The 12,918-nt window shown below is 37.7% G+C and overlaps 1 protein-coding gene across 1 annotated transcript in view; it reads right to left on the bottom strand.

The window, feature by feature from the left end:
- LOC131144187 (glycerophosphodiester phosphodiesterase GDPDL4) overlaps positions 1-11,978 on the bottom strand; it is a 63,192-nt gene extending 51,214 nt beyond the window's left edge. The window contains exon 1 of the mRNA XM_058093057.1: positions 11,561-11,978. Coding sequence (XP_057949040.1) covers positions 11,561-11,666 — 106 coding nt within the window. The 5' untranslated portion in view covers positions 11,667-11,978. The remainder of the gene's footprint in view (positions 1-11,560) is intronic.
- Positions 11,979-12,918: the final 940 nt, after the last annotated feature.

Here is a 12,918-nt window from a genome sequence, read left to right as displayed (position 1 = left end):
TGATGAGAAAGTCAGCATCGGTGCTGGGATTCTTGCATGTTCTGACAAAGTAAACAATGTGTCAATTGGGATTACCCTTTCATATTCCTTTTGACATCCTCATAGTGTTGACATCTTCTGTACATGGCTTACAATACAAGAGCGAGCCTTATAGGAATTGACATATTGACTCAACTCGTATTCGTTATCATGTCTGTTAGTCATTGAACAAAGAAAGATGCAACCAAAGTGGAGTGCTACTCTTGAAAAGTGAGATCTAAACCTTTCCTTTGGTTCTACTCATGATACTTGGAATCAAGCCAGCTCATCTAGGCTTGGAGGGTCAAGATGTGGGAGATAGGACTGAGTCAAGGGCACATGGAATGCAATCTGAGGCATGTAAGACACGACGATAAGGCCCACTTGAGCAATTGTTGGAGAATTGGGCTTACCTCCAGAAGGGAGATGACTTTTACTCAAGGGGAAGCAGTTGGAACTCACAAGTGAGGGGAAGATTGTTGAGAATTCCACTTGTGAGTTTGCCCCACGTTGAAAAAATAAAGTGAAAGATGGGTACTTATAGACATGGTTGGGCGCCCAAGACCCAATTGACTTAAGCTTTTGGTCAAGTTGGTGCCCATCCATCTATATCAAGCCCACCCATAGACTCCCCAAATCCTAACACTAACTCCAAGTTTATGTATTAGTCGAATGCATAGCCTCGTAGAGACCGAATAAATTATTTGATGAGAAAGTCACCATGAGTGCTGGGATTCTTGCATGTTTTGACAAAGTAAACAATACGTCAATTGGGATTACCCTTTCCATCAAATTGGCTACATTTTAGAGGTTAATAGTCCTTTTGACATCCTCATATTGTTGACATCTTCTATGCATGGCCTACCATACATGAGCAACCCTTACTAGGAATTGACATATTGACTCAAATCGTATTCGTTATCATGTTTGGTAGTCATTGAACAAAGAAAGATGCAACCGAAGTGGAGTGATTCTCATGAAAAGTGAGATCTAAACCTTTCCTTTGGTTCTACTCATGATATTTGGAATCAAGGCAGGTGGGTACGCATGGGCTCAACTCAACATTATTTGGCATTTTTAGCTTGTTCATAAGTGGGACAATTCAAAGATCTTTGGCTTTTGGTCAAAATAACAATCCTTCTCTCCATTTCTGCTATTTTCTATTACTCATCATGCATGAAATAAAGCCAGGTGGCTACACATGAACTCAACTCAACATTATTTGGTATTTCTAGCTTGATCATCAATTCAAAATTCTCTGTCCTAAGGTTAAAATAACAATCTTTATCTCTATTGCTTCTATTTTACCCTCTAATTGGCTAAAATGAGCTACTAGAAAGTCTGGCATTGTTGCCTATGGACTGATTCAGTAGTGTCTAAGACGAACAGTGCTTTCGGTCTTTCAGATTGCTATTCTTCCCTAACAAGAAAATCGAACGCTATTTTGGGGTTTAGGCTCACTTCTTCAATTCTTTGAGGAACTTATGGGTTAGGGACCCTCAACCTGCTAAAAGTTACATGGCCCTCAAAAGGATTGAGAGGCAGAGATGTTCACCCAACATGCTAAAAATTTGCAGTCACAAATTTCATGCCTAAAAATTAAGACAAGAAATTGGGAATGGTTTAATTTTTGTAATGAATGAAAAACGGGGTACATTCTTGATTTGTATATACTCTTCACAACAAGAAAGAATCCACTAATTCAATTTTCCAATAAACTTTGTCAATTTGAGGACTGGTCGACGCAACAAGTTTGACCAGTGGCAAAAGAGTTGCTATGTTCTTTGTGGGTATGAGTTCAGCCACAAAGATTGAACATTTGGATGTGGAAAAAAAAAATTGATACAATGGAAATAAAATAACATGATTATTTTACAAAAATAACTCCAAATTGATCCGCCAAAAGCATAGACTCCAAGGAAATTGGAAATTTCAACATGTCTTATATTTGAAGCTCCATTTTTAAACAAGATTTTCTAGAAAATCCACGGATTAATTACCCATACGAATTATGATAAGTATGATGAATTGCAAATCTGATTTTTCTGGGATTCAAATATCTTTGACAAGACCCCAAAATGGATAACAACAGGTTGAACAATTATCTATAAGATGTAAGGCTTCAAGGAAGTCAATTTCAAGGATAACTTGTCAATAATCTATATATTTTTGGCACATTGGCACTTTATTTTGCCATCATATTAGTAGCCAATCCTACAAAAATTGAGAACCCAATCCTCCACTTGCCTTTGTCGTTGCAAATGAGGCCTCCAGCCCCAGCACAGCCCGGATTTAACTGAAGTTGAAGATGTCTGATATAGATGACTAGGTTGTCAAGACTCCAAGCTCAGGTGAAGGGCTTCCTCACGGGCTTTCTCTCTGCAATCTGGGTTGATATCAATGGGCATTTTCCTTCTATTACCTCTCTATTTCTAGCCTACCAAATCAAACGAGCACATGATAATGAAGTACAGCCAGTTGTTCAAAGCCATGGTCATGCCTGAAGCAGTGATGATGTTCCCTTTCAACCACTCATCTAAATGTTGCAAGAAGAAATCATTTTGTTGTATGACAAAGAGGGCGGCAAACCAAATCTTTTCTGCCTTCAAAACATCTCTAAGAAGAAGAATAATCCCTTCATTACCTCCTTCTCTCCCTGAATTCTCAAAATAAAATTTGTGATACCCCATTTTGAATGCATATCATTTGTCAACAACTTCTCTCTATGGACTGACCAAACAAAAAAGATCTTGAATTTTTGTGGGGCTTTACCCTTCCATATCCACTCCCAATTCCCCTCCAAAACATAAGAAGATTGATCCAACTAAATATAAGCATATTTCGGGCAAAACACATCATCACTAGTTGAGGGCAAAAAAAATGATATCCTCCATTGCCGCAATGTTAGCTAGTGGAATGCACTTAATCTTAGCTTTTAAATCCGAAGAAATATTGTTAAGGAGTTATTAAAGGACCAATTCCTTGATGAATATATGATATGATGGACCTTCAAGTCAATCTCATGCTCTTGAATATTATGAGCATGGGCATGAGCATTTAATGGATCAATATCTAGCCAAAAACCATGCTATAAGAAAATATTCTTATGGAACGCCCTTTAAGGCATTCAAAACTCTAGCAAATTGATCTCCAAGCTTAAGGAGAATTTGCAGGAGGTATATGATTAAATAAGGTTTTACCCTTCAAGTATTTATTGCAAATAATGCGACTCCAAGGTTTATCAACCCAAAACAGGATTTCCCATGATAAGTTCCTCTATAGAGATTAATATTATGAAGAGCTTGTCTAAGACCCAAACCCCTCAACTCCAATTCACTAAATACAAGCATTGTCTATCATTAGATGATTTCCACACGAAACTTCTAGATATTTTATCAATAGAATGGCAAATTGATTGAAGAAGCCAAGCAGTTGCATGCTGTAAATTGGAATACAAGTTAAAGTTATCTCGAGAAAGTGTCACCCGACCTGCCAAATTTAACATACTAGCTTTCCAAGAGGAAAGTTTCTTCTCAATCTTATTCGCAACTGATAATGCTCTTTTTTTCTTTTACCAACAGAGATCAACACATGCAAATAACTATCAAGATCCTTGCAAACTTGAATATTACTAATGAAGGAGAAATTCCTTTTCTTAATACCTATTCTTCCTTCATCCGGAGCTGCCGTAACTTGGGCTCATCATGCTATACACGTGGGAAGGAAAAACAAGCAGTTTACGCTTTAGTAGCTACTGTTTCACTAGCTTTAGTATCCACTGGCTTTCAATGAATGGAATATTGTAAAGCATCCTTCCCGTATATGGTCTCTTACCCCCTGAGTTAGAGAAGGAGAGGCTGTTGCCTTTGATTTGTTGAGATTCAGCGTTACAAGTACCAGCCCTAGCTTGAGAGATTAAAGCTTCAGTGAAAAGAGAAACATCACAAGCAAACAAGAGGTGAGAATACTTGGGACCTCCACAGCTGCATTGTATTGGCATGAAGACATCCACTCTTTTCTTTTAACTTTTTTACCCATCAGCAAAGACCACTTCTCCATACATATGACAAAAGGATAGGGTAAGACAGAGTCACCCTATCTCAACCCACACTTAGACAAGAACTTGAGGAATTTAGAACCATTTCACAAAATAGAAAGCATAGATCTCTTGTTGCAATTTCATGATCGACTACATGCACCTACGGGGAAACCAAAGCCATACAAAGTATTTTCAAGAAACACCCAACCGATCATGATATGCGTTTTCAAGATAAACTTTTAAAGCGGCATTTCCCTTTTTGCTCTTTGTTTTCTTAAACTATCAAAGCACCTCCTGAGCTATTAGAATGTCATCCATTGTCTCCTGCCCCAAGATAAAATTTGCAAAAGTGGGAAAATTCAATTGAGACTAAAACCTTCAATATCGTGACTCACATTACATGGGCTATTCATCCAAAACTAATTAACCAAAATAGGACCCACCCCCCTCCCAGGCCAGGAATTAGAACTGTCATGGTTTCTACTATCTCCATCGAAACATCTCAAGAAATGGAAGTTTTAAAGAAATTGGTTTAAAGTCTAAACCAATCTAGTCAAGGGGCTTTTAAAGACTTCATCAAATTGAGGGCTACATGCACCTCATCTTTTGTTTCTAGATTCATTAGGCCTTAAATCCCATCATCAAGTAGTCTCCCATTCCTTTATTTTGTGCTTGTTATTTTTCATACAATTCTTACATTGAAGAGAAGAGCATGTTGAAAGATCGATAATATTGACACTTTTCCACCATATTGGACAGTAATTATTATTCTACTTCTAAAAGTATAAAGCTTTTTTTTTTTTGTAGTTCGTGAGTCTTTGACAAATTTTGGAATGCCTATGTTGCCTTCAGTATTTAAGATATCTTCAATTTTAATTAAAAATGCATCCCACCTTTATTGTCTTTTCCTCTTTCTCCAAACAATTTTTTGCCCAACCTTTTCATTCCATGTCATTTCCTCTTCTCCAAATGATCCTTCCCCTAGCCTCTTCATCTTCTTACATCTCATTTTTTGTCTTCACCTTCCACTTATATATATCCTCAATAAGGAAGAAAAGAATGAAAAATAACAAGAAAAGAATCTAAAAGCCATCATAGGAATAACCCAAATGTTTGGAGTGAAAATAAATCAGGCACCGATATGACAAGACTGTTGAAGAAAGTAGGTCATGGCAATAATGTCCAGTGAGCACCACTCAAGCCAAGGACAAGGTAAAAAAGAAACCTCTTGATGCGTGGGACCCTAATTTTGAAGACAAAAAAAATATAGATCCCAAACATTTGATATGAACAAAAAAATTAATATTTTTAATCGTAAATTCAACCCATAAGCAAAGTTATTAATACGCAACGCATGTGCACTGCCGAGAAGGTAAAGCCAAAATATCCCTATTTTAGATTGTTTTTTGAGTAGCCCAATAAACCTAGTAGAGAGCTTAAAAAGAGCCCACTTGTAATCAATCAAACTTTGCTTTTGACCAATTTCATGATGATTACCACACTTGAGAATTTTTTTTTCTTTCTTCTTTTTTCAACTGCCTAGCTACAACAACAACATTCTCTTAAAATTTATCATTAAAGTGAAACCTGAAAACAGAATGGAATTTTTGTATTCCTTGAATTATTTTGTATAGAGCAATTTACAATATTTATAATACAATCGGAAAATCTAAATATACCAAATTTCCCCATACAAAGGTGCAATATCCGGTGGTAGACATTCTATCTTCCGCTGATCCTGCTCAATCCGCATCTGTGAAAATTTCTACTTCCTTGCTTTCACATTTCTTAAAGAAGGGTCCTTTGCCCGAAAAACCCTTGAGGTACCTGAGGATCTTATACACAGCATCTAGGCGAGTCTTTTTCAATGAATGCATGTGTTGACTTACCACACTTACCGCAAATGCAATGTCGAGTCTAGTATGCGATAGGTAAATTAGTTTACCAACCAATCTCTGATACCTCTCCTTTTTAACTGGTATTCCGCACTCTTCGACCCTTTTTACTACTTCAATCGATGTTTCACTAGGTTTGCATCCAAACATGCCAGTTTCGGTTAAGAGATCAAGAATATAATTTCGCTAAGAGACAATGATACCCTTTTTTGATCTAGCAACTTCCATTCCCAAGAAGTACCGCATTTGTCCCAGGTCTTTAACTTCAAACTCAGCAGCTACGACTTTCTTTAATCTTTCCACCTCCACTGTATCATCTCCAGTTAGGATTATATCATCAACATACACTATCAAAATTGTTTTCTTACCACTTTCAGATTGTTGGAAGAACATAGTGTGATCTGATTGCCCTTGTCGATATCCTTGATTCTTTATCACTTTCGCAAATCTGTCAACCATGCTCTGGGAGATTGCTTGAGTCCATATGAGGACTTCTTGAGTTTACATACTCTATTTTCTTCACCTTTCTTACTGAAACTTGGTGGTGTCGTCATGTAGACTTCTTCTTCTTCTTCTAACTCGCCATTTAGAAATGCATTCTTAATGTCGAGTTGCTGTAGTGGCCAATCTAAGTTAGCTGCCAAGGACAAGAGGACCCGAACTGTATTCAATTTTGCCACTGGTGCAAATGTCTCTGTGTAGTCAATGTCATAGGTCTGTGCAAACCCTTTTGCAATGAGTCTGGCTTTATATCGGTTAACTGTCCCATCAGCTCTATACTTCACTGTGAAGACCCATTTACAAGCAACTGGCTTCTTCCCCCTCGACAAATTCATAACGTCCCAAGTTCCATTCTTTTCCAGAGCCCACATTTCCTCCATGACAGCTTCCCCCCATTTAGGAATCTCCAAGGCTTCCTAGATGTTCTTTGGAATTTTTACCCTGTCAAGGTTAGAAGTAAAAGCACGATATTCTGTAAACAGACTTTTATAAGACATGTATTTTGACCAAGAATATTGAGTACATGACCTAGTTTGTTTTCTGACTGCAATAGGTAAATTGATGTCATTAAGTACAGGCTTATCAGAAGGGAGCTCATGACCATCTATTACCTGATTGGGATTGGGCATGGACTCCTGGTTGCTCGTAGCTATTACTGGTTCCAACTCTCTTGGTGCCTCAGGTATGAGATTCTCCCTGTTATTTGCGTTTGGCTTTCTTGAGTAAACAAGTATTTCTGTGTTGTTTTGTTTTTCTGCATCTCCCCCTGAGGTTAAGTGATCTTTTGTACATGATAGGTCAGGAAATGATGCAATGGTAGGCTCAAAAAATGATGCAATGGTAGATTCAGGAAATGATGCAATGGTAGACTCAGTGTATGGCACAAATTCATCAACAGATAAATCAAAGAACCGATCTTCACTCCATTTCTCCCCCTGAAGAGAGGGCATTAGAAAGTAAGGAGTGGTTTCAAAGAACATGACATCAAGGCTAACAAAAAAAATTTTTTGATAGGATCATAACATTTGTAGCATTTTTGAGTAGGAGAATAACCAATAAAAACACACTTAATGGCACGAGATTCCAATTTATCCCGATTGTGAGCATGAACATGAACAAATGCAGTGCATCCAAAGATTTTCAGAGAGATTAAAGTGGAGCCGAGTGTTGGGAAACCATTCTTGGAGTTTCTAGAGAGGAGTGGCAAAAGAAAGAACTCGACTAGGCATTCGATTAATGAGATGTGTAGCTGTTAAAATGGCATCGCTCCAAAAATATTTTTTCATATTTGTAGTGAACATCAATGCCCAAGCTACTTCAAGAATATGCCTATTTTTACATTCAACAACCCCATTTTGTTGAGGGGTATCCACACAGGAACTTTGATAAACAATTCCATTTTCCCGGAGATAATGTCCCAAGATATCATTGAAATATTCCGTACCATTATCAGTACGTAAAATTTAAATGTAAGTTTGGAATTGTGTTTGAATCATGGAGTGGAAACTAGCGAAAATAGAACGGACTTCAGTTTTATCTTTCAACAAGTAAACCCAACAAATACGAGTATGATCATCAATAAAAGTAACAAACCATCTCGTGTGAGTGCGATTAAGAGAGCATGAGGGCCCCCATAAATCATTGTGAATCATAGTAAAGGGTCTGGATGGTTTGTATGCAGATTTTGGAAAGGAATTACGCTGGTATTTTGCAAGTTCACAAATCTCACACTGAAATTCAGAAAACTTTTTATTTGAAAAAATGGAAGGAAATAAATGTCTTAGATATTGAAAATTTGGATGACCCATCCTAGAATGCCATAATAAAATTTCACTATCCCTAGAAGTAGATGCAGAATCAAAAATAGCAATTTTACATTGTTCACTCACATTTGTCTCCTCAAAGTAGTAGAGTCCCTCATACTCCTTAGCACTGCCAATCGTCTTCCCCGATGATAGGTCTTGAAAAACACAATGAGAGGGAAGAAATTTAGCAGAACAATTGAAATTCTTAGTCAACTGGCTAATGGATAGTAAGTTGCAGGATAAATTAGGAACATGAAGAACGGACTCTAGTGTGATGGAGTCAAAGAGTCAAATATTCCCTTCGCCTGCGACACACGAGAGTGATCCATCTGCAATTTTAACTTTCAAATTTCCAACACAGGGTGAATATGATGAGAAAAGATGAAAGGCATCGGTCATGTGGTCAGAAGCACCAGAATCAATAATCCAAGGAGTTTTGGATTTAGAGGTTATATTCAAGGCTTGTAAAAAATTACCTCTTTCGGCTAAAGAACCTAAAGAAATATTTCTGGAATTTGAGATGACCTTTTTATCTTGTGTGTAAAAGCAATCCACAGTTCGCTCGCTTAAATCACAGTCAATGTGTTGCACGCTCAAATCACAGTCAATGTGTTGTAGATAAGGACGCAGGACCCGGTGCTTATCTCGCCTTCGGATCTTCAAAACGAAGGACCTGCAATCGCCTCTCTCTTTGTTCACCCAAGAAACTCTGGCACCGAGGAAGGAATCGCGGTCGGACTTGACTCGGTTCTTCATATCTGAGTCCATGGCGATGGTGTCGAGGGTTTCGGGATGAGTGAAGGGGATGGGCATCCACTGTCCATTCCTGTGGCGACCGTGATTCTGAGTGTTCACATAGAGTTTCAGCTCCTTCCTCCTCTGTTCGATCTCATCGGAAATTGCGTGAATGTGTCTTCATCAGTAACCTCCACATGATTTGGTTTCGTGGTTCGTGAAGAATGTAACGGCGAGCAACTCGAGCGAGCAAGCGAGCGATGAGCGAACAACTAACTGGCAAAGGCGAGGGTACGGCGACACCGCGATGCGAAGGTACGGCGACACCGCGATGCGTAGGGGTGAGCAAACGGTCGATTCGACCAAATTCGGGTAATTAACCGAATTAACCGGAAAATTCGATTAAATAATGTTGTTAACCGAACCGACCGAATTGTTGAATCCCACCGAATTGAACCCGACCGAATTGCCAATTCAGGTAATTCGGTTAACTGATTTTAACCGAATTTAATTTTAATTTTGTTAAGCTGAACTTAATCTCAAAATTTTGGTAAGCATGGGCCTCCTAGGATCTGTTAGCATTTATTTGAATTGGCCCAAATAAGGGCCCATTGAATTCCTTGCCCACCAAAAGCAAAGCGCTCAGCCCAAGCGCATTGCTCGTCCGCTAGACTCAAAGAATGAGCCTAATGGCCCAATAGAAATTTACTTCAGCCGAGTACTGAGTCAGCTACTAAGTCAGAAGCTGGTGCCCACCAAGGAACCCAACCAGCTCCGACGAGGCTACCGCCTACCGCAACCTCCAGTACTTCGTGGAGGACAACTGGAAGCGTCAAGCGTGCGTGGGTGATCGGGATCCTGCTATGGCTTGCCGTCTACGACTCTGTGCCGCCCTCTTCACCTGGAAGTTCATCCAGTACAAGCACCGGCGGTGTTCGACGTCATGGGCTACTGCATCACCACTGCCAAGGGCGCCGCCGAGACTCTCAAGTTCAACATGGCCTTCATCCTCCTCAGTCCTCCCCGTCTACCAGAACACCATCACTTTCCTCCGCAGCCGCACCATGCTCAGCGTCGTCGCCCCCTTCGTCGTCGTCCCCTTCATAATTTATACTTAAAATTTAATTAATTAATAAATCCGGTTAATCGGTTAACCGAATTATTTTTTACTGTTAACCGAACAAAAACCGAGTAACCGAAATTATTATAAATCCCAACCAAACCGACCGAATCACATTTTTTACCCGAACCGAACCGACCAATTTCGGCCGGTTAATACGGTTAATTCGGTTTTTCACCGAATTATGCTCACCCCTAGTGAAGCGAGAGTTGTCACAAACTCACAAGAATCCGCAAGTGAGTGATGGGCGGTAGTCGGCAACGGTGACGAAAAATGAAGGTATGAAACCCTAACTTGAGAGGTCTTCCCTCTGATGCAGAGATGGGGCGAGTCGCAGACTGAAACTCCATTGGAGGACCTCGTGAAACTCTATTGGAGGACCTCGTGAGATTCAGAGGTCATCGAACCTCTACTTTGGCCGGCGGTTTCCGCCATTGATAGCTAGGTTTAATTTCCTAACTCTAATACCATGAAAACATAATGGAATTTCTGTATTTCTTGAATTATTTTGTACAAACCAATTTACAATATTTATAATACAATCGGAAGATCTAAATATAAAAATAATCTCCTAAACAAATCTCTCTCAATAATATAAAAGAAGATCTAAATATAAAAATAATCTCCTAAACAAATCTCTCTCAATAATATACAATATATACTTTCCTAAATTACTCCATGATATTCGAAGATACTCAGGATTTCTACAAAACCTGCTAATTTCCGTGCAGATGACTCTAGTATTGGCTTGGCAATGAGTGATTAGATTACTATAATCACTATCTGCAGCCCGTATAATTAGGGGACATAATTAAGCATTTCTAATCCAATTAAGATATAAGACCCGAACCTAGATTCCAAGAAGACGCTTCATCCAAAGCTTAAAGCTATATGAGATCTACAGATGTTTAATTAATTAGGTTACAGAGCAAGTTTAAAGTTAAAAAAAAAGAGCAAGTTTAAAGTTTAAACACACTGGTCAGAAAAGGTCAGCGTGACATACACATACAATGCAAGCTCGTTTTCTCAAAACAAGACCGAAACCACATCATACCAAAGTCCACACATCGAACACTAATATTTCACTGTTTATCATTAGCATGCGCCATGCAGCTCTAATTTAGGAGGAAAAAAAATCTTCTTCTTAAAAAGAAGCCCTCGGCCTTTTCCACTTGGCAACCACTTAATCATGTAAAGTAATTAAAATAAATAAATATATAAATACAGGTGTACTAAAATTGTTATTCTTCAAAGTACGAGTTTTCTCAAAATATCAATCAGCAAAGCTCGTCGAAAAATTCACCGCAAACCAAAAAGTCAAAGAAAAATAAGAAGAAGAAAAATCTCGTTGTCCGAGAAATTTCACCAAGCGCCCCCACATTCTCTCTTCCTTTCTCCAGAGAGAGAGAGAGAGAGAGAGAGAGAGGAAGCAGAAAATCCACATTACCGTCAAGTGTGAGCCATTTAGAGGTAGAGTTTCGAGATCCCTTAGCAGCGACGAGAGCTGCGGAGTGAAGAAAGAGGAGGAAGAGGAGCGCGTGGAGGCGACGCATTGCCGGAGAACAGTTCGCCGGGAATAGCCGAGAGCTTCGCAACTTTCGGCGAGTTCCTGTAGATTCACGAGGTTTCAGCTTCTGCTCGAACTGCGAGATTCGGCCGGAAAGACCAGAAGAAAAGTAAATTATCAATTCTTTTCGATCTTCAGAAGAGAGAGAGAGAAAGAAAAGTGTGCGGAGAGAGGTTGGGCTTTTTATTGCACAATAAACAAGGAACGACCGGTGAGAGGAAAGTAAATGGGAGAAGTCAGTTTTAATAAATATGCAAGAGTTTTCAATTATTGCGTGAGCTCAAGTCTCTACTTTCGGACAACACACCAGCCCTATCAGCTCGCATTTGCCAGATGTAAGTTCTTTTATTTTTAATTCCTTTTTTTAACCTTAAAAAAAAATTTAGAAATTTAAGGAGGTGTTTGGCTTGGTCAACATTTATCCTTCTAAGAAACGACCAGGACATTTGATATTGACCTGACTCTTAGTGTTATTTATCTGTTTTTAAAAATATTTTTTCAAATTATTGTTTTCATTTTTTATTATAAATTAGTTAATATTTTCTTGTAATGAAAAAAAAGTTAGACATTGTCAAAAATTATAATTAGCATAAAGGTGTTGTATAAAATTATATTAACGTTTGTTTAAATTTATCAAAATTCAAATTTAAAGTCTGAAACTCATGCTTTCAAATACTGTCTAATTCTTTCCTAAATCCACAAATTTGAATTCGAAAATTCATACTTCTAAATAGTATCTTATTAGTTATGTATGTTAAAAAATATTTTGAGAAAAAAAAATATTGAGATGATAAATACAATATTCTTACACGTTTTGTCTAAATATGTTGAAAATTTAGAAATAAAATATAAAATATTTTTTTTGTATTGTATAAATGTTTATTTATAACTATATGTGCACGTAAATTATTAATGTATATTATTTATAATTTTATATTAATTATATTAATGGCAACCGACAACAAAATGTTCAATACATATTTATATAAATTATCATATTATTTATGGTTAAGAGGAAAAAATAAAAATAAATAAATGATACTTTTTTTGTTATCCAAAAAAAAATACTTTTTTTATTATCCATAAAAAATTTAAAATAAATAATACCTTTTATGACAAAAATATTATCGTTATTAAAGAAGTTATTTCAAGGGATGAGAAAAGTTTAAACAAAAATTATAACAGTTTGAATTTTATTCTTTAAAAAAGTCCGTAGTTATAATTAGACTCATCAATAA

This window comes from Malania oleifera, chromosome 1 (assembly GCF_029873635.1).
Source record: "Malania oleifera isolate guangnan ecotype guangnan chromosome 1, ASM2987363v1, whole genome shotgun sequence".
NCBI lineage: Eukaryota > Viridiplantae > Streptophyta > Magnoliopsida > Santalales > Ximeniaceae > Malania > Malania oleifera.
This window is presented reverse-complemented; position numbering and strand designations above follow the sequence as displayed.